The following is a 27,987-nucleotide window of genomic DNA, read 5'->3' on the forward strand; positions in this document are numbered from 1 at the left end:
TTGTGTTGATAATACTTTATTTAAACAAATTAAAAAAATCTAAGTCTTGCAACTAAAATTATCTATGTATATTAATGATTTTATCCATATTTTCGAGTGACTTAAAACAAACCGGGATTCGTCGTTCGCAAAAAAAAATTAAAGTTAGGCTTATCACGAACTATAACTGTTTCAAAATTAACAATCCTAGATGGAAAACATTCTATAGATATTTTTAGCATGCCTTTAGACTAGCTAACAGAATGCAATATTATTTGTCGATTACGCAACGCTGAGTGAAACATTTGAAGCTCTATAATGACTTATGAGACCTCTACGCAAAATATTTGTATTACTCCGAAGATGATCAGCCCGAAATCTCACAACGGGACACAGGGCAAACACAAAGAATGAATGAATTCGTTAAACCGCTAACTTCACATCTTTTTTACTAAATATTATAATAATATTCTCTAACAATTTTACATTTATATACAAATTAAGTATTATTCATAAACATACTATAAGTTTAAATTAACAATGTTTTGTCCTTATCCTTTGTCCTTATATATAAACGTGAGAAATCATACTGGTAATGAGGCTTATAGAACGCTTATAAGACCAATCCTTCTTCAAAACACATTTATTTCTTTTCAGAAATATAATCTACAGCATAATTATCATCATAATCATCGCAAAATTCATATATATCCTCATTTGTTTCCTCAATTTGTTCATCTTCAACATGTGTATCGTCTTGCTTACGTCTTGCCCTCTGTAACTTGTTGTGAAGGATCTGGAAGAAATTATAATTCTATCATTCCAATAGTTATAGTGATCAAATAAAAAAAATCAAATAGTTTTACTATTAATTAAATAATCACTATAAGTGATACACAGAATCTATCATAAGGAAGATAAAACTTTACAATAGATCCGAAGCACAGATATTAGGCTGCAGTAAATGAGTAGTTAACAACAAATTAAATTGTTTATTATTAATCTATGATTAAAGATTATGTAATAGATTCTAAGAACGGTTGTTAAGTATTTTCTGCGAAAGTGTAAAAAATCCAGTTATGTAGGGCAAATCTCTTAAAAATACATTCAGCAAGTTTCAAATAAGCTGACCTCATCGAAATGGCACATTCAATGGACTACCTCTTTTATGAGAAATAAAATAAAAAACGTCGAATGCACATTCAGCTATATCATTGAAAGAAATTTCTATCATCAAAATGTTTAATTAACATTTAATTTCAAAAGGTTTTTAAAATATTTTCAATCGAGTCTTTTCAATTATTCAAAACAAATTTGCACTATGAATCATTTTTGAGTAATTTCTCTTTGGTTTATGCATTTATTGTCTGTGATTATCGGAACTTCCGGTATCTAATCTTTTTCCTTGTCTATGTAACATTACATTATCTTTAACATACATTATGATTTTAAGTTCGTAAGATATGATGGCAGAAATGGACAATCGCCAAACTCGATGTTAACTCAGAAATTATCATAGCATTGAATATTATACAGAATTTGTGATTCACCAACTTCCAAATAAGTAGATTTATTTTAAAAAAAACAAGCGCTACAACCTTTTAGTTCTAGCCTCACTCTTCTGTATCTATGTCGACTTTTTGGATCTATGACGGGGTTGTTTACTCCCACCGTACGAACGAATGTTAAATGCGCACATAGACAGAAAGTCCATTGGTTATTAAGGTCGGTAAAAAATAAGGATTAACTTCAAAATTTAATTTTTGTTTACAGTCATGACGAACAATTCAAACGTCTATATAGAAAAGATGTGTTGTTTTCATAATGGACATCGAGGCCAATTTGTTAATAAAATTCAGTTTAAATTAATTTATTGCAAGATAACAATGTTTTTACTTTGCAACAACAGTGAGAATGTTGGCAAGATAACAAAAAGATTTATTGTTTTATTTGTTTTACCCTTGAACTTAACAAAACAATACATTTGCATACGTATAAGCGACCTTTTAAATAACGCTTTAATTTGCGCCAGTACTCCGTAACTAACCCTTGCCATCCTAAGATCGCGACATCAGCGCTACGAATATTCAGAGAACTACTTCGAAAAAACTATTGGAGGTACACAATGACGGCGTTGCCTCTTTTTTTTAATTTCCACTTCTTTCGTATTATACGAAATAATTAATAAATAACATCTTTAGCCTATTGAATTAGTGGCATTAGCACTTATTTTAGATTTGTGTAAAACATAGGCCCTGCATTCGCCAATAACATCCAAAAAGTTAGTTAAGATATAGATGTAAAAAATATAAGGATACAGATGTAAAAATTATAGAACTTAATAAAGTCTTAAACTTAAGTCTTAAAAATACGAAGTAGGAAGATGACAAAGTCTTGTAAGGCTTCTATTGCGTATGCTTTTTTCTTGATTGTAACGACTAATACTACTTTAATTATAGCTTTATCTATACTTAAACATACATTATGTTGAACATACATAAACAAACATGGAGTAGAGGTTTTATAAAGTTAATATTTTTTTTAGTTACATATTTATTTTATATGTTTCTCATAATTTGTGATTGCAAGAGTCCCCTTTGAAGTGTGTAATATTCCGTACATAAAATCTAATAAATTATAATTTACTGCAATTATAATATAACAAATACTTTTTTTATAAATATTTAAATTTTAAATCGGCACTAAGACATCCTATATTATAAAGTGTGTGAGATTGTTGGGCGCAACTGTGGATCAACCGAAGCGATTTTAAAAACTCTTTTACGATTACAAAGCTACTTGTGAGTGTTATATATCAACCAGAAAATTTTAAAGCTTTCGGGTCAAGCTTACCCATACAAAGCCAGGGCTGGTATCTAATTTTAATAATTGTCTGAAAACTTGATCCAAATTGATAATTATATTAATTATTAATGATTATAATCAAGGAGCTAAAACCCTTATGGCCTCAGATCGCATTTGTTTCTTTGATCATTTTAATTTATACTCTGAGCGTCTGTCACGTTTTGTCTTCATGTATATGATGAATTTATCCTCGCCATACGATTCAGTGTTCATAGCATACATAGAAAAAAAACTTTAATTTTAAAATATTTAAAAAAAATACCTGTCGCTTAATCAGGAACTCAGCTATTTCCTTCTTTTGCTCCTTGTGATCAATGTTAGAGGGTGATGTGTTTGTAGTGCGGTATGATATTACAGGTGACTCTGATTCCAGGTTCTCCCACGCATCTTTACTTCTCTTTCTTGCTGCTAACAATCTATAAAAAAAATATTTGAATCACACTTTGCTGTGGCAAATATAGAATTGATCATTTAATGAAACGACCTACTAAAACTAGCCATATCATATCTTTAATTAGTAATAATAAACAATATTTAACAATAGTTTTATAACACTTAAAATGTTGCGTTACTTAAACAATGTAATAAACACGTGTTTATATCCGTTATCGATGTCAACATTTTTTTTGAAATCTTCTCGAAATGTTTTCAATTAAAAAAGTATTGTTTAATGAGTAATGTCACACTTATATCTCTACGTTTGTTAATGTTTAGTCAATAAGCTTCCTTTGTGGCTACTCTCAATCGTTTAGTTTATGCAATGCTAAAAAATATCAAATAAAGAATTCTAAAACATACTTTTATATTAAGGGCTACATTGACAAAAAATGAGAAACTGTGAAAAGTAAACAAATAAAATGATTGGATGACCTACATTATGACTCAATAAAACTAAAAGACAAAAATGTTGAAATAAACAAATTCAAGCAAGCAAGGCACATTAATTGCATTAATTTATAATCTATGGTATTGATTACATCTGTGGTATGGATTTTTTTCCACAAAATAGAATGAAGATAAGAATGTAAACTACCTATTCATAATTTTCGTATGATCTAAACCATACACAGAATTTGTCATTTCCGGTATAGGGTCCTCAAATATTTCATGACGGTCTTCTAATTGCTTTATTTTTGCCTGTAACCAATTTTATTATATAGACTAAATTATCTATGAAATATTGTGTTTGCTAAAAATATTTTGATCAAACATTGAATGTTATACATTAGGTCCTTACATATGAAATTGGCGTTTTGTATAGGAGGAACAATAAGTTGAATATTTTTAAATATAATATTTAAATTAATCAAAGTATGAACCATTGTTTTCTATGCACTTTTAGGTAGTTCATTGATCCCTTTACTAAAAAAAACCAGTCGGACGGGAATCAATAAAATCTGTGAAGGCGATTTGGACTGCCCCATCAGAGTTAAATTTTTTCCCTTGCAAGAAGTTCGTGTAAGTCCGGGGAGTACGGAGAATGTCTTAGACATTCCAATTGAAGCTCTTCTAATTTGGTAGCCGTCTGTTGTGCAGTGTGTTGTCTAGCGTTGTCGTGTAGTAGTCGTGTCGTCGTTGTGTAGCCGCTAGCTTTTCCATCATGGTTTGCAATTGCTGACAATAGACATCAGCCGTAATAGTCTGGCCAGATTTGAGAAAACTGCAATGAACAATACCGGCACTAGTCCACGAAACGCTTACATGTAACTTTTTGGGGTTAATTTTCGTTTGGGGCAGCAGCAGCACTAGTGCCACGGCGGAACTCGTACTCGTAAATAATGCGATACTTTAAGTTTTCCATTTTGTAAAATGAGTGACGCAAACAGAAAAAACAGAAGAAAAAAACAAATTAATGACGGTCATCGAAGCACAAATACATGAGTAAAGCTGTACAAATTTGAATTTGAAATTCCTAACCAAAGAGGAGGTATTTGAGGTCAAAGTTTCCAGTACGACAAAACGCCAATTTCATATGTAAGGACGTAATATTATACCTAGGTAACACTGAAAATGTTTAGAAAATGAAATACGGCTTAATGTAGAAAGTTGCGAATACTTTTATTGTTTTTCGAAGTAATCTCCGTTCCTCTCTACATATTGTCGCATTCAATGGAACCACTGAGAAAAGCAGTGGGCCCACTCTTCCTTAGGGGTCTCTTCTATGGCATTTGCGTACGCTTTCACCGCATCTTCAGGGCCCGTAAACCGAATACCTCGATTTTTATATTTAGTTCTTGGGAATAAATGAAAGTCGCATTGCGCCAGGTGAGGACTGTATGGCGGATGATTCATTATCTCGACAATTGCCATAGTCATATATTCAACAGTCCGTTTTGCGGAGTACGCTGAAGCATTGTCGTGGTGAAGGAGGATCCTGCTTCGAGGGCGCTGCTGTCGATTTTTTTCCAAGACAACAGGCAAATATCGATTGACATACCTTTTAGCACAACAGTCGCGAAACGACCTTTCCGACCAAAGAATGAGGCAATCATCTTTTTTCCTTGACTTCTTCCTTTCTTTAACTTAGATTGCCAATCCTCGAAAGGAAACACCCACCGAGCTATTTGTCTTTTAGTTTCGGGTTCGTAGCAATATATTCAGCTTTCATCACCTGTGACGATGTCAAATACAGCATTTGAGTCACCGCCGTTAAACTTATCTAACATTTGGCGACACCAGTCCATGCGAAGGTGTTTCTGGTCGTCGGTTAAGGTATCCTGACGCCTAAATGTTCGTGTAATATTTTTTTAACTTGACTCATACCAATGCCTAGGCTTGTCCGTATCTGCTGATAGGTCACTCTCTTATCTTCCTTTATCGTGCGTCGCACAGTACTGATGTTATCTTCAGTAGTCGCTGTTAAAGGACGTACCTCAGGCGATTCATCATTGTGATTGCTACGTGCACGTTTAAACTCGTTAAACTAATTGTAAATAGTGGCACGAGATGGGGCTTCATTAAGAAAAGCTAATTTCAGCCTATCATAGATTTGTTGTAGAGTAAGCCCTCAACGAAAGTCATAATAAATCATTGACCGAAAATTTTCACGTGTAACACGAGTTTTAGATTTGCCGCCACTTCCCAAAAACAAATGAATGAATAAGGTTACCACAGAGTTCTAAAATTGAAATTCAAAAAAGCTTTCATTACCAATGTTTCTAACTGGCCAGTTCTAAACATTTTCAGTGTTACCCAAGTATATATGGATATTGTTTAAACAAGCCTACAAACATTGTATAGTGCCTAGAGACTCTCATTTCTTACTTTTAATTCTGGTGATAACTTCAAATTTAATGTAAATTCAGATTTTAATAGCTCCCCCATATCAGTTGGAGTGTAGTCCTCACCATAATCAGCTTGCAGTAACCGTTTGTCAACATCAACAATCTGAGATTCTTGCTTATCTGAAAACACAACAGTACTCATAAAATACATATGTATTTTAAAATACTATTTGATCAAAATTTAAAGTAAGTGGATAATTCAAACACCTTTTACAAAATATATGTATGGCACTTCTCCCATAAGTCTGAGGGTAGATAGCTCATGTCTCAAGGGCCCTGCAATTGTCTGCAATAATTTATCTGTATCTTTGTCACTTGCGTCGCCTTTACATATCCAGAAAATATTGATGGTTTTGAAGTCTTTTGCAACATTGACCTGTAAAACATTTCAAAGTCAAATTCTTTAAAGATATTTAGTTCCCTCAAAGTTTCTCTTGCAGTTCAATAGTAAAAATTCTTGTACATATTATATTATTTGGCTATATATGTCTCTTGATGAGTGAATACATATGTGAGTTGTGTGCAGGTATATATTGAAAGTTTATATATATATATATCACCTTAGATATTTCTATTCCTCTTCCAATAATATCCATTGAAACCGTGCCAGTGGACATTATATCTGTTATGTGTTTCATAAATAGTTTATTTAAAACAGCTACTCTGCGTATTCCTTGATTATCAGGAACTCTTTGAGTTTTTGTCAATGTATTGAGTGTGGGAAGTATATTTAAATCTGAGGTCTGTGAGGGATACCACTGCCTAAAACAAACATAACCTATAAACAAACTTTGCTGTTTTAGTAGTCTACTACTGTTTGCATCATACATTTACCGTTTATTTTTGGGATTTAACATTTTATGTAACTTCATTCCTTGTTTCTTCATGCTGTATAACACACAAGAACTACTGTAAAATCGAAGAATCATTATTGCAATTTTATATACTAAAATTTACAACTAAATACAAAATTCAGATAATTTTGTCACGTTTTAAGCACATAAATGAATATGAAAAAATCTAAAATTCAAGCTCCAATCATTAAATTTATCCTAATTAAATTCATATTTCGCACTAAAGTCATTGTTTTTTTAATTAAAAATACAAATATCTTAGCTGTCAGTTGTCACCATATAACAAAGTATCACTGTCAGTCTTATATTATCCATATCGAAAATGGCAATACTAATGTCAGTTGTCACTAATGTGTACCGCGCAAGTGCAAAACAGGGAGTGTAATGTGTATTATTCCCGCCAAGTATCTGTCAAAAAAGCAAAAATCGGGAAAGTTTACGGCTGTATCATATTGATTTTATTTAATTTAATCGTACATTATTGGTAGTTAATCATTAATACTTTTATTAAGAAAAATGTCGAATCAAGAAGAAAGTGACGAAAATTGGATTGCTGCTATGGACGATCTATGTTCGCAATTAAATGTAGATCCAGGGGCTACAAAAAAATCAAAGGATTCATTTGCTGAAATAAAACGAAACTTTACTTTAGAAGTGAGTATTTTAAATTAATTTTCTTTAAAATAAACTGCAGAAGACTTTGTTTTCATGTTAGTTATATTACACATGTATATCGTGTTCTTTTTTACTGTTCATTGGCTCTTTAACCTAAAGATTCTATTTTATATTATTAATGGTCGCGAATAATTCACGAAACAGTTATATTTTTGATTTAGGGTGACTCACTACATTGGATGGCATGTGCTCTCTATGTTGCATGTAGAACATCCATCACACCTACAGTTGAATCAGGGAAGGCAGTAAAAGGAAACTGTGTTAGTTTAACAAGATTACTTAGACTATGTAATATAAGGTAAGTTTTATGTTAATTGAAACATAACATTAAAAGTTCTATATTTTAATAAAATTATAGAGAATATAGCACACCACTTAAGTACTAGTTTTCTATTATTTTAACAAATTAAACACATGGTTAGTATGTATATAATTGATATTGTACTAAAGTTTAACAGTTGTATTTTTTCTTACAGTCTAATTCAATTTTTCACTAAAATTAAGAACTGGATGGATATGACTTTAATGCCATCTGATTTTAAAGACAAAATCAGTAGATTAGAGCACAAATTTGCTGTATCAACTATTTTATTTAGAAAATTCCAACCACTGTTTCAAGAAATCTTCATGGGGTTAACAAATGAACCAGTAAAAATAAAAAGTAGCAAAAAACATAAGTAAGTATTATTGAGAATAATATACTAACAGTATTCATAGTAAATATAGTGTAACCTATATTCATCATCATTATCAATCATCATTAATAATTATCTTAGATCTAACTGTAGCTTGAAGTAAACATTCCTCTCTAGCATTGTAGATAATAAATTACAAACATCAAAGAATCATAATCATTTAGTACACTCACAGTTAACAAATTAATTCTAATATTGTTTATACTTGGTGTATTGAATATTCAATATAGTTAGTTTCTACAGTGATAGGTTAGAAGCTCAATTTTTTTGTAATGTTTTAAAGAGGTCCTGAGAAATCCATGCTACATAGAATCAGCCTATATTAATATCTAGGAAGGAAGGACTATAATAAAAATATATAAGTAAGTACTACTACTACTATCTATAAATCTATTTGTTAACTCTGTTACAGACTTCAACCTTGCAGTACCAATGCATTATTTAACTTTACTTGGTGCCTCTACATAAGTGTAAAAGGAGAGTTCCACAATTCAGCTGATGATCTTGTGGACATGTATCATTTGCTTCTGTCTTGTTTAGACTTTATGTATGCTAATGCATTTATGGCAGACCGAAGGGATATATTGAATCCCAATTTTAGAGGTATGTGCATAAGTTTTTATTAAAAATATCTGATTCATTTAAATTTCTGCCTTTAATTACCCTCATTATTAAGAACTTAAACTTCCGTATAGGCTGGGATTTTGTTTTTTATTGGCAACAAGAAATTAATCACCCTCTGTAAACTAAACCTTACCATGTAACATCTGATCCTAATTCTCACTTTAATATGGATTTTGTTGTCACATTTTATTTTTTATAAAATAAATTAATTTTTTTATTCTAATTGGACTTCATTGTTAAATAAATTTATATTCCTTCTGCCTCTGTTAGAGAGTTCCAAGCCCACATTTTTAAGATAATTATTGTAATGCAGCCCTATACAGAGTAACCCTACTGGTCTTTACCCTGGTGTGTTCGAAACACACAAACAACCATTTATATTCTTATAATTTTTGTACCTTTAATACAGGTCTCCCAAGTGACTGGTCAGAAGATGACTATGAACAACCAAATCATCCACCCTGTATAATATCAGTACTGTGCGAACTTAAAGATGGACTTGCAGTGCAGGCCAGGACTATGAAGGACTACAGCTGGAATAGAGTTATCAAATCGTTCTTTGAAAAAGGAGTAAGTTTATTTTAATACTCGTACAACTCGATTTTTTTAAACCACCCCAAAAAGAATTTTTTTTATACGAAATACATTGAACCTTAAATTGTCACCAAACCAATAATCAACCCCTATTTTTTTATTATAGTAGATAGGTTATTTTTATTAAAATGCTAAACTAAAAAAAATCTTTCCATATACATGGCAAAACGGCGTTTTCCGGGTCAGTTAGTAAATATTTTATTCATATCATATCTATTTTAACCTCATTTAACTATGTTTATAAAACATATTTCGAGTTGCACAATAGGTGTACCAATTTAAAACTTAATTGACTAATATTGCCAACTATGGTCTTACGTTTATTTTTTTAAGTTATCTACTGCTAAGCATAGACCTTCTCAGGTCTGGGCCTCATTTCTGTATCTGTTTTATGATCACTGGTCTTATCTAAAAGGCAAGTAGGTAATCAGCCGCGTGTGCTTGACACACCGTCGACTTTTTGGATCTAAAGCATGCCGGTTTCCTCACTATGTTAGCCTTCACCGTTGGAGCGAGTGTTAAATGCGCACATAGAAAGAAAGTCCATTGGTGCACGCACGGCCGGGGATCAAACCTACGACCTCAGGGATGAGAAATGCGCGCTGAAGCCACTGCTGACACTGCTCGTTAAGCAAAGATGGCGCCACTAATAAAGAAATTAAAATTATATTCAATGACAATTAATTTGTCCATTTACAGATTTTAAATGGCGACAGTGAGGATCATTTAGGAGTTTTAGATATTGGAAACTTTGATGTCAATGTGAAATCACTAAACAATTTATATGAGACCTATGTACTCAGTGTTGGAGAATTTGACGAAAGAATATTTTTAGGTATGTAAAAACGTTTTGCATGTTTTTTTCCAGTGAAATTTGCTTTCGTTTCTAACCGACATTAAAACCGTAGGAGGTTACAATTCGACGGTTAATTTTAATCCATAATTAAAAATTCCCACGTATAGGCGTACCCGTATCGTAAAATTTATCGTTTCAAGAAAAAGTTGTATTAGCTAGCCATTATTTAATGCAAAGAAAGCCAGTTCTGGAGATAAACGCGTTCACACAAAGAATGATCTTCTTCTAGTAATGAAGATTTGTAGAGTATATAAAAATCTCTATTTATAAAAATAAAATTTATTTTCCTCTATCTGTCTTTCTCTCAACCTCCGTTATTAAATATGACGTTACGAAAGTCCTATAGCAGCTGTCAAAATTAGTTAAAATTTGCTATTTTTGTCGTAGAACTCGTTTCGAGAAGTATAAAATTTTGTCAAAAGTAACATAATTTTATTAAGTCAAGATTAGTTGACCAAACAAATGTTTTTTATCATATATTCTATAAATCGTTTCAATAATACATCCAGAGAATATAATCTGTTTTCATATAAAAATACTGGCCACAATATCACAAAAAAGTAAAAGGACAGAAATTGTCAGTTAAAAACAAAATGTCAGAAATTTCGGACTGGTTGAGTTCTATATTTTCATATGTTCTAAAAAATACACTGGATGTTACTGATGACTTGAACGGTGAAGGTATATAATAAATTAAGTTCTTATAGTGTATTACAGTTCATGAGGCTATCCATTAGATTTTTGTTTTTGCCTGTCAAATGACCGGCGTAATACGCGTTGCGTAAATTGTATGGCAATGTTTTACACATTGTAAATCACGTACGAAATCTTTTCATACGTCCACGTTATTTATTAATTGGCTTAAATATTTATTATGAAGGAGTTTTTTTACTTAAATTAGTATTTTCTTGGAAATTAGCTATCCTAAAAAGACACGAAAAAATTGCGTTTTTCATTTCGTAGTAGTTTCGTAATCTGTATCTCAGATCGCAATCTCGTCTTGACCATCACGCGTTTAGCTTCAATAGGCTGATAGTTCAAACTATGAATCCCGTTAATGAAATTCATATTTGACATACGAGTGTCAGCAGCGCTTGAACTCCATTTTGAGTATAAGTAGCCTGTAGTCTTGGTTCAGTAGGATAATATTTTAAAAAATGCTAGACTCAATAGGTTAATAATAAATATATGTATGCGTTAACGTTGTTAGCTAGATTGGTTATAAGATATTTTCTTTTGCAGGTGACCACGCTCAAGAACACATCGGTACTATCAAGAAAGTGTCCGATACTGAAATATCACAAGTCATAGCCAATTTTGGACCGGTAAGTTTGCGAAATATATCGTGATGAAGTTGATTAATAAATAATAAGTGTTTATGGTCAAATAACGACGTTTATCATGCACCACGGTTTTTTATATAGAAATGGGCAGGAGGTGATGTTAAGTGATACCGCCGCCCCTGGACACTCTCAATGCCAGAGGGTTGGCGAGTGCCTTGCCGGCCTTTTAAGAATTGGACGCTCTTTTCTTGAAGGAGCCTAAGTCGAATTGGTTCGGAAATACTTCAGTGGGCAGCTGGTTCCACATAGCGGTGGTGCGCGGCATAAATTGCCTTGAAAAACGCTCAGTCGTGGAACGGCGGACGTCGAGGTGATACGGGTGGAATTTTGTATCCTGCCTCGACGTCCGATGATGAAACTCAGCATGTATTAATCCGAACAACTCCTCTGAACACTCTCCATGGTAAATGCGGTAGAAGATACAGATTTGGAACCAATTCTTTAAGTCCGTCAAGAAAAGACCGTACCAAATATTCAAACGCCGACAACACAATCGTAATTATAATGTTAATTCCTTTCTATACATAATTAGATTCATAATAATAAACTTCCATAACATTAAAAAGGGAATGAAAAGTAATTCTTACTAATGCCTGAGCTGTTTGGACTATTATATTTAAAATCTTAGACATTCACGTTTTATACTTGCAGCATGATTTCCTTATTCTTCCGTTCTTATCTAGAGTAACAAAGGCTGCCCAGACACGCCTCTAACAGGGCGGAGGTACCTCGGACGAAGAGCTGAAGAGCTTACCCCAGTCTCGGAAGCAAATAACAGTTTAGCCAGACTGGCGTCATTCCTCAGGCAATCAAAGCCGCAACCCTCCGCTTGTCTAATGAAACTCTTTGCGTGAGTATTATTATTTTTTTAAGTTTTTATTTATTGTAATTTAAAATTTTAATTTAGGAAAGTAATTAAAAAAAGAAAGGTAACAAGACCGTACCGTAAATATTACTTTGTGAGTTTAAAACTTCGATTACCTGTTTAGAATACTGAAACTTACCTATTTTATACATGTCCCCTACAGAAATGCGCATACGCATTATATACACTTATACGCATGTTCATACATCTCAAAAAAATTGTAAACTGTTGATAAAACTTGTACAGTTCCCTGAATTGGTATATATCAGTTTGTTTTATATATATAGATCTGTAAGTGTTATGATATAGTGTTCAATTGTTATCTTTTTATGTTTTCAAGGCAATTGCATTGTAGACAAGGCAATACAACTTCTTACTCTCTGCAATTACTACAAAAGAAAAAAATTCTTGAGCAAAGTGAAACAATGTAATCTAAAATAATAATATAGTACTGGTTACCATGGTTACCATTCTTAACCCCTTACGTCACTATTCTTGCACACTTCCTGTTAGTACTTTAAAAACATACGATTCGTAACGTTTTTGGATGGAAAAGAGTTTAAGGGTAAGATTCAGAAACGAGACAACGCTAAGTGTGACTTTCGGACGTCAAACGAGACTCCTCTTAGATAGACTCACGTATATCACCTTTGACATATGTCTATCTATCTCACCCTACGAGAAAAATATTAGTGCAATACATTTATTCGTTCAACAGCGAATGCGGCGTAAGCGACGAAACAATAACGAAGAAAGTGATAGAACCTTGCAACACTTGGATGGAACAATTTGCTGAAAGCCTTTTAGAGAATCAATGTAGTTCAGAAACCATAGCCTACAGATGCAATATGGTCACGTGTTTATATTACAAGGTCTTCGAACATATTTTACGCGAGGAGCATCGGAAGAAGCCACAGGTATCTTTGCAGGTTAGTAACAAATTTTATTTACGCAGGTACGTAACCATTGTTATTTATTTAGTTCCGGCTCCCCACAGCTAAATTAAATTAAAAAAAAAAACATATTATAATATGGCCAACGATGAAATACTATATAATAGCGTTTAAATATTTACAAAACTTGGAAATATACAATAGATATATTTAACTTAGTATAACGAATTCGGGTGTGATCTGTGAAAGTATATATCATAGCATAAATTGTATAAATAGTTTAAATAATAGTAGTTTAAAGGAATTTATTTGCCATTACGGGGTAGAAGAAATAAACTCTTAGTTTGAATTCTCCAAAATAATAGCAATCAATTCAAAAACTTATGTTCGGGGCTTCTAATCTATTTTTTTAGAATACATAATTTTTAAACGTTTTAATTTGTATAAAATATATACAAAACTTAAGTAGAACTTTTATTCAAATTCGACTCCTTCATATTGTAAAAATACACATAGCCACTCTAAGTCGAAATTTCAACAGTTATCATATGTATCTCGAAGTTCTTGTTAAGTAGATTTTTTTGCATATCGCTCGACATTCGAGTTATCGAGATTCCACTGTATTATCGAATTTATTATAAAATTTACATATTAGGTTTTGTCGCGAAACATCATCAACAACACAGAAACATGTTAAGCATCTTATAGCGCACAAACAATTCCGTGAGTTTGGCAGCTGCGTACTACTTTTGCGGGTACTAAGTAAAAATCACTTCGCCCTTAGTATTTCCCTTTTTATAGGTGCCATACTTTAGCGCTAAGTGTGATTTCCGTATGTCAAATCCGATAGGTCTTTGACGTTAAGTCATGAGTCATATTTTTATAATTATCTATATATTTTCAGGTTCTATTATCACAAGAGACATATCAGTTGACAGTTTACGCGTGTTGTACTGAGGTAGTGCTGCACTCATATGGGGTTCATTCGCTGAGGTTCCCCCGGGTCTTGCAAATATACAACCTTAGCGCTTTCCACTTCTACAAGATCATTGAGCTAGTCGTTAAGGCCGTGGTGGAGAAATTAAGTAGGGATGTCATCAAACATTTAAATGCTGTAAGTATATATGTTACATTTCATTGGAACAATAAAAACAGTGGCGCTACAACCCACAGATTGCTGTATCTGTTTCGTGATATTTATGTCGCAGTAAAGTAGTTAAATCACAAAGTTAATAGAATCTCTAGACAGTTTATTAAATATAATCGATATTCAATCAAGTCGCTAGCATTTTGATTTAAATAAAGCAGCGTCGAAAACGTTTAACTGTCTGTCTGACCGAAAGCCAGCGTGTTGATTAACAATGTAAAACAACACTCCGCTATGATTATTTCATTTGTTATTGTTATTTCGGTGTGATCGTGACGAACGGAGAGCTTGGAAATTCCGTGTTTTACTTTATTGTAAATGGTTAGGTTATGTTAGTCTTGTTGCCTAGGAACGTTTAGGAAACTCGTTAAACGTTTCGTTCAGTCAGTTGTCTAACGGAACTTTAGCAACTTGATTGGACATAGATTTTTAATTAATTGTTTAGAGATTCAATTAACTCTCTGATTTAACTACTTTACTGCGACATTTATATTTCCTAAAAGTGGGTAATCAGTCTTCTGTGCCTGTCACAATTTTTCGGCATAGCTTATGCCGATTTTGTCACGATGTGTTTTGAGAAAAAAAAATTGAGGCTCGAGGCATAACACTGTTGAACTGAATATTTAGGATTATGAAATGGTCTGGAAAAAAGCTTGTTAACAATAACCTTCGTACCTATTTTAGACTCCTAGATTCTATCATATCGTAATTTAATCTTTGTCTATTTTACACTTAATTAATTTTTTGATAAATTCAGTGGACAATAAATACTTTACTAAGCTGTAAATACTATTTATACTTAATAGATTTAATTACTTAAAATTTACATCAAAAAAGAATAATGTGCTTCGCCTAATAAAGAGATATCAAAAATAATAATAATTAGTAAAAAACCTTGAACATGATAATTTGTTCGTTTTAGGTCGAAGAGCAAGTCCTGGAGTCACTAGTCTGGACCGCAGATAGTCCATTGTGGGACCAACTGGATAATACATCTGTTCCGCCCTCGGCTAAGGTCACGATACCTGAGTCACCGTTAAGGAGAGGTAAGAAAGAAAGAAAGGAAAACTTTATTATACACCATGTACGGGATATTTAGGTAAAGTCCACTGGATCTAGGATTCCGCGTTGGGGGCAGCCAGTCTCTTCCTTTTAACATATAAACTGTATTTTCTTTTATGATATCTACATAACACAAATTTATATTTAAAAAAAATTTGCACAAAAATTTTCTGTATGGGAATAGGACAGATTGACAAGATATTCTTTGAGATTTTTTAGTAAGCGTATGTAATGTGTGTTTTTAAATGTTGGTGATAATTTACTTTTTAAGGAAGTGGTTAAAGATGAAAGGGCCTCGGAAGGAGAAAAAGCGTTGGGCGAAGAAAGTTCGTTTTTTGGGTTGCTTATATAGGTTTGCGTTGTTTGATGAGGCGGACGGGTTTTTGTTTCCAGGAGAAAGACAGAGCCACGTCGCGTCACAATATAATCTTTAAACTAAAATAGTCTAATTAATGTTGTCTCTTTCTAATAAATGTGATGAAAAGAGACGGATAAAAAATGGTAAATTTTGATTTTTGTGTGAATATTAGTAATGTTTATTTTAATTTATAATAGTCTGTAAAAAAATTTACAAGGGGTTGCCTGGGAAAGATTGCTTGTTAGCGATATGGCCGCCAGTTGCTTCTTAATTTATGTTATCTGAATGTAGTGCCAAATATGTAATGCAACAAAGAGTTGAAAAAAGAAATATCTAAAGGCTATCTAATAATATTTAAAAAAAAATTGTATATTTCACCTTTCAGTTTTTAGACTCAGTATACAATACTTTAACACTTTTAATATTTTGACTTAAATATATATACCAATGGGGCTACAACCTTTTAGGCCTGGGCCTCAGATTTCTATATCGTTCCGTGGTCATTTTTAATAGGCAAACACCGTCGTTAAAACCATTAACTATTTTTTCTAGGTATCCATTCACCAATGTCGACGGTTGACAGATACCCTCCTTTGATGGCGGACCAGGCGAAGAAGCAGTTGTTCAAAGATAATGTTAAGCCAGGCCAATCGTTATTAGGTATTTTAAATATATTCTCTATATAGTGTTGGCGATATATTTTACTGGATTTAAACATGTTAAGAAAAACAAATATATAGTATTGTCTTTTGTTAAAATAGCTTTTACACATTAAGAAAAACACTTTTTTGAACGGATTAAAGCTATGTATTATTTTTAAAACTTATAGTTATTAACATAATTCTAAATTTTATCTTGGTAAATTTTATCTTATCTTATCGTACCAATCTTGGGAAGAATCTTTTTTCTTTCGCAAGTACTTTCGGTTGGTCAAAGCGTATGTAATGATTAGGCCTATCTAGTGTGTGTTCACAGACTGCTGATTTTGTGTGTCGTCTATGTCTTATATCAAAGTAAAAGATTCTTCCCAAGATTGGTACGCGAAGCCATTGAAATAAAAAACACCCCAATTTCAATAGAGCAGACGGCCTAAAATTATCAAACATCTGGGATCCAATAATATCCAAATTAAAACCCGAACAATCCGCGAAAACAGAGGACACCGTGAGTCATTTTTGCAAAAACCCGTCATCTTTTAGTCGATACCAACTTAGCTTTAATCCGTTCAAAAAAGTGTTTTTCTTAAAACAAATATATATAAACCCTAATATGTACTGTAAACGCAATTTAGGACTCTTACAATATAGCGATACCTACATGACGATGATGTCGTGAATACAGTCAAAATCTGTTATAACGACATCAAAGGGATACTCATTTTTGGCGGTAAAAAGCGATAGTCGTGACAGTCTATTACGTTGTTATTAAGTATACATACGTACGGAATTCCTTCGGTACCTTCGATTTTGATCAATATAACCGGTTATTCGTATTATATACCGGTATATTGTCTAAACGATATCGAAAACGATTTTGACTGTACAATTTCCCTACTTGGATTGTAGATATCTCTACCATATTAGAATTTAATTATTTTTATATAAGATAAGTTAAATCAGATTTTTTAAAAGTAGTTTTGGTAGACGATTTTTATTTTTAAATTTTCAGTACAAACAAATACAAAGAATGAAACTAGTCCTCCAACATCCTCAAATGGTGAAATCACTCCAAAGACCCCAAACACTACGCCTAAGAAGAATAATAATTCGCTCATGTTGTTCTTTAGAAAGGTAAAATATCTAATAACTTTTTAGCAAACGTTTCCATGTAATATTTATCTATTAATTAAAATTTAAACGTTACTCTCTATAACGTTTAGCACTCTTAAAGCGTAGAAAATAAGAATTACTTGGTAGTTTACAGAAAAAAATCGAATTGCATTCAGATTTTTTTTAATACAATTTTCAGAAAAACAATTCAATAGAGCATTTAAAATTTTCTTTTCGATACAATTTTCAGAAAAACAATCCAATAGAGCATTTAGATGTTTTCTTTCAATTTAGTTTTCAATACAATTTTTTTTTCAATTTCAGTTCTATAGCTTAGCTGTGGTCCGTATGAACGACCTTTGTATGCGGCTTCGTCTCACCGATGACGAATTGAAAAGAAAGATTTGGACCTGTTTGGAGTACTCAATAATGCATCAGACGCAGCTGATGATGGACAGGCATCTAGACCAGATCTTGATGTGCGCTGTTTATGTTATTTGTAAGGTGAGTTATACTTACTGTGGTATGGTTTAGTTTTAATTTAATTAAAGAGTCTTTTTTATAAAAAATAAAGTAACTAATTCTTTTATTGTATAAATTTATACGGTATTAAACATAAAATTCTTTAGAAATGGAATTGGTATCAGAGATCAAGATACATTTTAATTAAATTTTTCATATTTTTATTGCGCCGAAATGAAAACTCTTTTCACCAAAAAATAACATATTGTTACGAGCTAGGGGATCGGATAGAAAATTCCGTAGATTTCTTCAAGGGTTTATTTCTTGGTAAATCAATGAGGAATTTATGACCACAAATTAATTGCAGAAATGCACTTATAACACACAAAAAACACAGTCACTAATTACTTCACTTATGCACACTTTACACAGTACTTTATCACTTGTAATCACTTTATTCGCACTTTATCGCTTCGGTGTTTCTCTCCTGTTATCGCATTCAAAACTAAAGGCGACTAGTCGCGTTTCGGCTCGCTTATATATCCCTGGGAATAATTCTAAACAATATTCGAGAACTTTCTAGGCGGGCTTGCTACTGAGTAGCGATTGCACAATTCTAGAACGTCCGCACTCTTTGTCTCTTTCGCACGTTGCTCCGTCCTTGTCGTACGGCGTTCTAGAGTGCTCGTCTAGTTTCGAGAAAGTTCTGATATTCACTCTCTCTCTCTCTCGTATCATTTCATCCTTGTCTCACACCTAGAAACTTTGGTCTAGAATATTCCTTCATCAAAGGGGTATACCTAAAAACCTGTAAAACTGCACCACTCTACTACACATGTTCTTAAACCGACTGAAAAAAGGTTTCAGCTTCCTGAAAACTAGGGTAACATTATGGGAATTACAATTTTCTAATATGTGATTGACCCTCTCCTGAAACGGTCAGAAATCATATTACAGTCTGCTGAAAAGTTCTCTAAGTAGTGGAAAAATCTAGAAACATTGCAGTCGACCCGTCTTCGTAACAATATAAATTGTTTCGTAACTAGGAAACTATAAAGCTAATAAAGTGTTATAGTCTAACATAAATATTGTTTATTTAAAGTCCACACAGTTTCGGGTCTTAAATCATATTTATATGTTTGTCTCGCTCGCACTTACAGGTCCTAAGGGGAGGTGTAGTGTACGAAATAATTGTAGAGGTGCATATCGATAACGGGCTAGTTACGATCGATATGCTAATTAAAGTGTTAATAGGAATAATTTCGCTATCTGAAAATAAAATTTCTTCAGTGTTTGTTTCGAAACCACGTTAGAAAAAAATCTCCGTTGTGCGGATTGCGTAAGTCATGTATTGAGTGTGATAACAAATATGTGAAAAACTCGTAACGACTAATCAGGAGTCAGAGTGGGTGTACGGTATCGATAACGTGTCGTGCATTGCGTCCAAATTCCAACTGTCACTGACATTTATTTCCCGACGACTCAGTTTAAAATGTATAGACTATAGACTTTAAAGAACATTGACACTACGGGTTTGAGTGTTGTTCCCACAGTAAAGTGCCTGCTATTTCACCGCGCTGATAGATTTGCTAATAGAGATAAATCATAATTTTGTTCTTTTGTTTTTTATTATTTAATTACAATCAGCTTTAATACGCGACGAGGAGCGTGATATAAAGGTGCACTAAAAAAAATTTTAATTTTAAAGAGATAATTGTATATTACCAGTTCTCGTCTGCACAAGCCCTTGATTTGAGTGCTGGCAGTTAATGTAATGGAACTATTAACGTTCTAAGTTAACATTAAATTACCTATGTGAATAGTTTCTATTTTGATGAATAAAATGCAAAGAAAGTTTTACATTTAGATCGATTATTTATAAAAATCAGCCATATGAAAATAGGCATGCAAATGTCATATTAATTTTCGTAATGTCATAATAATAAGTTATTTATAATTGTTGTCAAACTATCGTCTAAATAGTCGAAAATGCTATAAACGCACATTGTCTTTTAAAAAATAATAAACTTCCGCTTGAAAGCATTATACGGCAGTGAATCTATAACTACTAGGAAGGTTTTGATTTGGAGTAACTTATAAAATAACACTAATAAGGTTTTTGCCGCGCACCACCGCTATGTGGCCACTGAAGTATTTCCGAACGAATTCGACTTGAAGCCCCTCAAGAAAAAAGGGTATCAATTCTTAAAAGGCAACGCACCCGCGAGTAATCCGGCATTGAGTGTCAACGGCGGCGGTATCACTTAACATCAGATGAGCCTTCTGCCCGTTTGCACAAAAACTCAAAAACTCTTCTAATTCTTGGTTGTCGCAAATTATAGACAATATTGTAATCCCCAGTGCCGATTTACGTTTAAAGGTCTTGAGAAAAATTCCATAGAAAATACCTTTATCTAGAACATTCTAATTTCTATTTAAGATCAGTGTTAATTAGCTTGTAAGTATTTAGTAAAAGAAAATTCTAAAATAATTTCCAGGTATCGAATAGCCCCACCAATCAAGTGGAGCGAACGTTCACAGATATAATGAGATGTTACAGAGCGAGGCCCCTCGCTGATAATCACGTCTATAGATCGGTGCTTATTAACAACACCAAGGAAGGTAAATGCCATTTTTTTTAATAAAAATCATTAGCTAATTCGACGACTTTACCGTAGTAAATATATATATACAGGTTGGCCAAAAAGTTATTTTGTTTTTTCGTCCTAGAAAGAAATTAGAGACACTTATGGCCATGTTGTAATACAGGTTCACTTTTTGCTAAAATATTTTTTTAAACAATGTGGTCCGAAGTAAACAAGAAGTTATGATTTGAGAAATGTACATTTCGTAAAACTTAATATTATCTTCAATACTCCCAATAAACAACCATGTCTAACGTAAGGTCTCTTCAGTACCAGTCTAGTGGATAGCATAAATAAGATACAGGATGTAGATTTTTTTGAATCTTAATAAGAATTAGTAAAAAGTGATATTTTCTTTTAAAAATGCAAAATAAATGATCACTCTGCGGTGGTCGAGTTTAAGGACCTCCCTTAGAAATTTTTATTTCAGCTGATGACCCCATCTAACCCCTAGTTGCGTTTGATACATGACTTTTTGGCCACCCTGTATATGAATTAATATAAAGAACGTAAATAGACCCAATATAGAAATACAATGTATTTTCAATTTTATGAATAAAACAACCTTGTTGTTGCAACATGGCAACGAAGTTTTGATATCATATAATTTGGAATTACTCGACTTTGGTTCCTTTGCATAGCACAACTATAACGCCGGAAAACACAGTTTCACTAAAGGAAATTACATAGACAAGCGCAAATCGAACACGCTGCTTTTACTACCGGCTATAATGCAAATATATAAAGCAAACATAACTGAAAGGGTCTCGCGAGGAATTGCGTCCCGGTTCGCCCACAAAAAAGTTACCGATGCAGTCGGGGCGTATCTCGCGAGACTACTTTATTGTACTAATATATTGTATCTTCTAAAAGTAAAATTTAGAGAGATAGAAAAAGTCCCTGAACACAATTTCCGGGGTAGTGTTATTAAATAATAAAAAATAAAAAAAACGACTATAATGCAAGTTATACCTTGAAATATTTTGTAACTATATTTACAATATTATATTTATTATGGCAGTGTGAGCAGTGTTGGCCTAGTGGCTTCAGCGTACGACTCTCATCCCTGAGGTCGTAGGTTCGATCCCCGGCTACTAATAATATATACCATGTATATATAATAGAAGATGTAACTAAATTATATATAAATTAAATATTTTAAGGAATGTATAACTAAGTTTGTTATGAAAGAGCTGGAAACCCTGACACAGGTATATTTTTTACTTAAAAGGGTTCCCAAATCTTACACATTGTAATGAAATTGAACTTAAAATGAATAAACATATTTTATTATTATTATTACCATGGATTTTCTTTCTATGTGCGCATTTAACATTGTCTCGAACGGTGAAGGAAAACATCGTGAACAAACCGGCTTGCCTTAGTTGACCCAAAAAGTCAACGGCGTGCGTCAGGCACAGAAGGCTGATCACCTACTTGCCCATTAGATTTACAAATGATCGTGAAACAGATACATAAATCTGAGGCCCAGACCTAAAAGGTTGTAGCGCCATTGATTTTATATTTATTATGGAACCTATATTACTCACATGATGGTGATTCTCCAGAGTTTGTGTTTATGTTTGTAACATACAATACATCTATTTTTATAAAATACTAGCGGACCCGACAGACGTTGTCCTTCATGATTCAAGCGATTAGGATATTGAAAAACTATTAAAGTACCGCCTGCAGCGCCATCGATCGGTCTGATGTGTAATCTAAACCATCCAGGGCGCCACCCAACGCATACAAAAAAAAACATCTGTCCAGATGTTTAAGAGTTCAGTGACATATACACGTACAATTAGATAATATTTTCTTAACTTTTTTTAGGTTCACCAGAGAGAGGAGACCTTATCAACTTCTACAATAGAGTGTATGTCCAATGTATGCAGAACTTTGCGCTCCGGTTCACTGGAAGAAATCGAGATGTGAGTTATAACTTTTAAATACTTTTAACCCACTTCAAATAAGGAGTATGTGTGCTTAAAAACTGATGCTGGATTCTTATGGGTGGGGTGCATAATGTGGATAAAATGGACTGACTGAATGGTTTATGGGTTCCAAGAAAGATTTTGACCTGGAAGCCACAACTTGCATGTACCTTCATGTAATTGATATGGTTTCTATGTGTGGCTGAGTTTACCAGTACCTCGTTTTATCATTGATTGTAAAATGTAGGAAAGTATTTTTTTAATTGTTGAATTATTATTGTTTAGGTCAATCTCACTGTAAAGTTAGAATAATTCTGTGGAAAAAATGTCAAGGTAATTCGAATAGCGAAACTAAAACTCGAAACGTTGGCGAATAAAGCCGATATAATTCGAGTTCGTACGAGGCACATGAAACAATTGTGAATGTCTTATCGCGTACGGGGGAGGAAGTCTTAAAGAAATAAATATCAGCAAATAGTGCCTGCTATCTTCTATCCGAAAAAAAAATTATCTTGCTAATTTTGCCGATATTCAAATGAATAAATTAAAATATGTTTATGGGTAGAATAGTTTTTTCTTTTAATAATATGGTACAAAAATGTGTAAGGTGGTACAATAGTAAGTTCGCATATTCTGCCACACACAATGACGCGCAGATTTGTCTTTAAAAGAAATTTACATTATTAGTCAATTTGTATCGTACATATCATATCATACGTTATTAAATTTATATCAACTACAATGTCTCACACAAATAATCATTTATTGAATAATACATTTTTTTTTCAAAAGTAATACACCAAGTCGATTTTTAAAGACTAGTTGAAAGATCTTTTAATGCCTTTGGTAAATTATTGTAAACCATAATTGCCATACAAAAGGTGTTTTTCCTAAACAGTTTCAGCTTGATTTTTGGCACAGCCAATTTCTCCCCATGTCTACTTCTTACTTCGACTTCTACACTACAATATGTATGTTTCTGTGCACGAATTTTGTAATTAATATTACTGCAACAATGCTAAGCTAGTGTATAATGTTTCAGGAGAGCAGCCTTTCGCCGTTGCCAGCAGCGCGTGGCGACGCGACCTACTCCCCCGGCGGACAACGCGTGTCTGGCGCACCTCAGCTCTCCGTCAAGACCCTCACTGCCTCCCCGCCCCCTCCCCCGCCTCACAAACACCATCTCACTTATCGGTTTAGCCGGAGTCCCGCTAAGGTAATTCTGATTGCTATTTCTAAAAATTATTTGTTATTTGTATTTCAGTTTTTCTTTGTTTTAAAAATATACTTACCGTGTTTTGTTAACGATTTTCTAGTAATATCTTACTCAAACCTTCTTTCTTAAATGAACAATAAAATTGTTGTATATTAAAAATTATTTATTTTAAAATGCGATTTTATAAAGCATGGCACAAAAAATGTTCAGAAATTCTGATCTATTACTTCAGGAGTATCATTTGGTTATGTAATTTTTTTATCTTTTTTTATCTTCTTGATTCTTGATTAAGTTTTCTTAGTTAATTATAATTTACTTAAATTAATCAGCCTTAGTCTTGTTGTCCGAAGGGCCGTTACTGCGTAAATGTGTATTTAATTCAATTTTTTTTTTGTGTGTGTGGTGGTCATCCTGAACAATTGATGTAAGCCTTATCTTCTTAAGAAAGAAAGGTGCTGCTCTTCCTCTGACTTAAAAGGAAGTCGGAGTTGGATATTTCCTTAGCGCGTTTAATTTTGTGACGTCATCGCAATGATTGGAATTTGAATAATTCTTTCAGGATTTACACGCAATAAACACGCTCGTGTCGTGCGAAGTGGGCGGATTGAAGCGAGTGTCAGAAACGGAGGAAGTGGTGAAGCGGGCTCGTTGCGGAAGTGCTGGAGTAGCCCGGAAGCTGCAGGGACTTGTCAGCGATCGACAGGCTTTGTGAGGTATTTATAGAACTTTTTGTCTTACGAATATTTATATATTAAATAAAAAAAGATTGAACTTTTATTATTCAATCGCTCATAATAAAAAATATATATGATTCCATCGCTCATAGCGGTGTTGGATTAGTGCCTTCAGCGTTCCCACCCTTGAGGTCCTAGGTTCGATGCCCGACTGTGCACCAATGTACTTTTTTTCTATGTGCGCGTCTAATACGCTCATTCGTTGAAGGAAACTTACTTGTCTATTAGATTGACAAATGATGACGACATAGATACACAAATTTGAGGCCTAGACCTAAAAAGGTTGTAATGGCACTGATTTAATTATTTTAATTCAATCGCCGTTATAAAGCCGTTACTCACAATTTTTTGTATTAATATGAAACTAAATCTAACATTTGTTTCAGATGACTGCTTAAGCTGAGATTAATTTAATTTTCTCCAACTTTGAAATGAAAATCATAGCTCTCTAGGCACTTTTTGACGAAAAATTTAACATCAAATCAATATATGTCACAAATTTGCTCTTGCAAACTCTTTGACGAATTAAGTGACGTTTAATGTAATAAGTAAATCAAAGAAATCAAAACGTATAGTCATCGTCAGTTTTAATACAATTCTGTGTCACCGTGTAGGTATTTTAACCGGATTTCAAAGGAAGGTGATCAATTCGACGTGTAATTTACAAACACACGGTATATATATATATATATGTAAAAATTTGGTATTGATGTCAATACACAATCCGGTAACGAAATTTCATATATTAAAAAAAATATTTTCCTAACTTTAATTGTGTATATAATACTGGAATATATATTATATATATGGTGATTAAGATATCTTTTTGACTAAACACTAACGCTGTAATTTATATGTATGGGCATAAGCACTCGTTTTGTCACGTGACCATTTTCATAACAATTTGTTTGGTGGGTGACACACGCCTGTCGGAAGAGTCATTTTGTCTCAAGCTCAAGAACGAGGAAACAACTGTCGTGGCAGTTATGCGAACAACTTTGATTTATTCACAAAAAATATTTTTATTAACAGCAAGGTTTTATATATATATTATAGCAATATTTTTAATGCCAGTTTCAAGTAAAACAACAGCAAGGTTAACTAGTTATTTTTGAATTTAAAATATTTTACTTGGCTCGTAGCGATGTTCAGTGTTGGTTAAATACAGTTTTACCATACCACAGTAAACACAGTTTTAGTAGGTAAATAATATCTTGTAACAGGAACAAAAAGTGTGGTCATCAAATCCCACGACGGTTTGATCTATTTGGATTTATAGCGACTCTTATATTGTGCCTACAGATACCGGCAAACTTCTTGAGCATTAAACAAGGAAGTGGGGGAAAGTTTGCGTATCGTACACGGCGCCGGACACAAACGTCAATTGATTTACCAATCACGCGTTCGATACGTCACTCTCCCAAGTGATACCTAAAAATTGCTCCTGCGCAGGCATGGATATTTGTTCAAGATATTTTCCGGTATCTATATTTGGGCATGTTAATAAACACAAGTAATTTTTGTTACCATGATTACAGTTTTGAGGGAAAGGCCGTAACCATAGTAACACATCTTTAGTCTATAATTTATGTATTGACAATTTATTAACAATTAATAATCTGAAAATTCCAACGTATGGTAGATTAAGAACGTATGAAAGCGACATCCGTACACTAAGTATTTTAATATGATCCCTTTTAATTTGTTTGATTTTAGTATTTGCCTTTCAAACAATATTTTGCTATTTGAAAAGAAAATGTAAGATAAAATATGTTGTCGGTAACTGAATGTACCATTTCTTTTAATCCATTCAGATAAATTTATTAAAAATATGATAATTTCAGTCAATACATAAATAATAAATGTAAACATGGACTTGGACACTGACATACGGGAATCGTACTAGCCGAGTCTGGAATTTGAGTAGCCGTTCGACTCTTATGCGTCCAGCAAAATATCGTCTAAAAATAGAAAAATTGCGTGATATTCGTAAAACAATGGAATATAAAATGAAGTATATTGATCTCATTTATTTATGTTGAGCGTGAGTATTAAGTAAGCCATATTTAAAAGTTGCTCACAAGACCAATCGCACACGTGTTTTAAATATATCAGGGTTTGTATAACAATGAATAGTGAAAAATCTGTATAATACACAAAAACATAGGCAAAAATCTGGCCTATACAATGTAATGCGTAATGTATAGACACACACACAACAAATCTTAATTTACGCTATATGAAAGTTCGAGTGTATTTTTAATAACGCGGCGAATAATTCCATGTGTGCGTTGGGTTTAATGTATTTAAGTCGTTTCCACTGAAGGAAATGATTAGTTTAATATTGAAACGTGTAAACAAAATCATTTTAAAACACATTTATTGTGACTATTATTGTAAATGTCTCATTAATCACAAGTTTCTTTTAGGATTTTAATAATTTCCTTAGGTATGTCTACCTATTTTTAAGTTCCTTTCGACTGAATGGTGTTAATCAGTCTTTTATTTGCTTCCATCTAATTATATTTGTATGTAGCGTGTAAGTTGATCATTGAGACAAATTTAAATCAATTACGGAAATTCCAAATTTAAAATGTATATTTCGGATTTAAACATTTATTTCTAAGGTCTTAAAATAAAGTGTATAGTTATAGCAGTGTTTTAAAGTCAAACCCAATTATTTATGGAATTGTTCTAAATTTTAAAAACATGCATAGCTATAGATATAATTATTATTTGTGCTATGAACATTTTTTTATCTTCTATTCCACAAGCAATGAATTGAACTAAATCAAACTAGATTATGTACAAATTTTGTACAAATCTTGTCTTGTTCATTTTAATAGGTGAGTAACAATTTCCACTTATGGAAAAACCATTCCACGGCTTGAAACAGAATTCAGTTCTAATATAGTGTATTAGCACAACTGTTATGATTAATATTGGAAATGGGAAATTAAAATTCAATATATTTCACACAATCTAAAACGTACTTTTCTTATAGACATCTAGTTGTCATTAATTAACTTACATTTAACGCAACCTGCAACCGCAACAGCAACCAAAAACAACTAACAAATATAATTGCTTTGTTATCAAGAAGATATAGTCTAAAGTACGTCTTACTTAT

General features: G+C 32.8%; 2 protein-coding genes across 3 annotated transcripts; one reads left to right on the plus strand and one right to left on the minus strand.

Moving 5' to 3' along the window:
• LOC123713647 (putative ribosome-binding factor A, mitochondrial) lies at window positions 1–7,212 on the minus strand. Of its 2 annotated transcripts, none has more exons than XM_045667419.1 (7): window positions 6,963–7,212; window positions 6,689–6,890; window positions 6,336–6,504; window positions 6,109–6,248; window positions 3,878–3,981; window positions 3,107–3,260; window positions 1–775 (listed from the first exon to the last, which is right to left on the minus strand). In XM_045667419.1, exons 1-7 carry the CDS (start codon window positions 7,055–7,057, stop codon window positions 623–625), a joined length of 1,017 nt encoding a protein of 338 aa, XP_045523375.1. In that variant the 5' UTR covers window positions 7,058–7,212; the 3' UTR covers window positions 1–622. The 2 variants fall into 2 exon arrangements, with proteins under 2 accessions (XP_045523375.1, XP_045523376.1); XM_045667420.1 differs by having other exon boundaries at window positions 6,689–6,906; window positions 6,963–7,205.
• Window positions 7,213–7,350: 138 nt separating this feature from the next.
• On the plus strand, window positions 7,351–27,909 carry LOC123712745 (retinoblastoma-like protein 1). The gene is made up of 19 exons (XM_045665992.1): window positions 7,351–7,636; window positions 7,819–7,955; window positions 8,134–8,334; window positions 8,765–8,955; window positions 9,386–9,546; window positions 10,270–10,405; window positions 11,669–11,751; window positions 12,453–12,619; window positions 13,353–13,563; window positions 14,432–14,641; window positions 15,597–15,720; window positions 16,647–16,754; window positions 17,763–17,884; window positions 18,188–18,367; window positions 20,824–20,947; window positions 22,807–22,904; window positions 23,950–24,123; window positions 24,683–24,836; window positions 25,244–27,909. Exons 1-18 carry the CDS (start codon window positions 7,499–7,501, stop codon window positions 24,833–24,835), a joined length of 2,718 nt encoding a protein of 905 aa, XP_045521948.1. The 5' UTR covers window positions 7,351–7,498; the 3' UTR covers window position 24,836; window positions 25,244–27,909.
• The last annotated feature ends 78 nt before the right edge of the window (window positions 27,910–27,987 follow it).

This window comes from Pieris brassicae, chromosome 8 (assembly GCF_905147105.1).
Source record: "Pieris brassicae chromosome 8, ilPieBrab1.1, whole genome shotgun sequence".
Lineage (NCBI taxonomy): Eukaryota > Metazoa > Arthropoda > Insecta > Lepidoptera > Pieridae > Pieris > Pieris brassicae.

What these genes read in the sequence shown, in the direction of transcription:
- LOC123712745 (XM_045665992.1), top strand. Translation starts at nt 7,499, where the DNA reads ATGTCGAATCAAGAAGAAAGTGACGAAAATTGGATTGCTGCTATGGAC. An exon ending in AAAAGTAGCAAAAAACATAA is followed by an intron (nt 8,335 to 8,764) that starts GTAAGTATTATT and finishes ACTCTGTTACAG; the next exon opens with ACTTCAACCTTGCAGTACCA. An exon ending in AGCCACAGGTATCTTTGCAG is followed by an intron (nt 13,564 to 14,431) that starts GTTAGTAACAAA and finishes ATATATTTTCAG; the next exon opens with GTTCTATTATCACAAGAGAC.
- LOC123713647 (XM_045667419.1), bottom strand. Translation starts at nt 7,057, where the DNA reads ATGATTCTTCGATTTTACAGTAGTTCTTGTGTGTTATACAGCATGAAG. An exon ending in ATACATATATTTTGTAAAAG is followed by an intron (nt 6,249 to 6,335) that starts GTGTTTGAATTA and finishes TTGTGTTTTCAG; the next exon opens with ATAAGCAAGAATCTCAGATT. An exon ending in CATACGAAAATTATGAATAG is followed by an intron (nt 3,261 to 3,877) that starts GTAGTTTACATT and finishes TTTTTTTTATAG; the next exon opens with ATTGTTAGCAGCAAGAAAGA.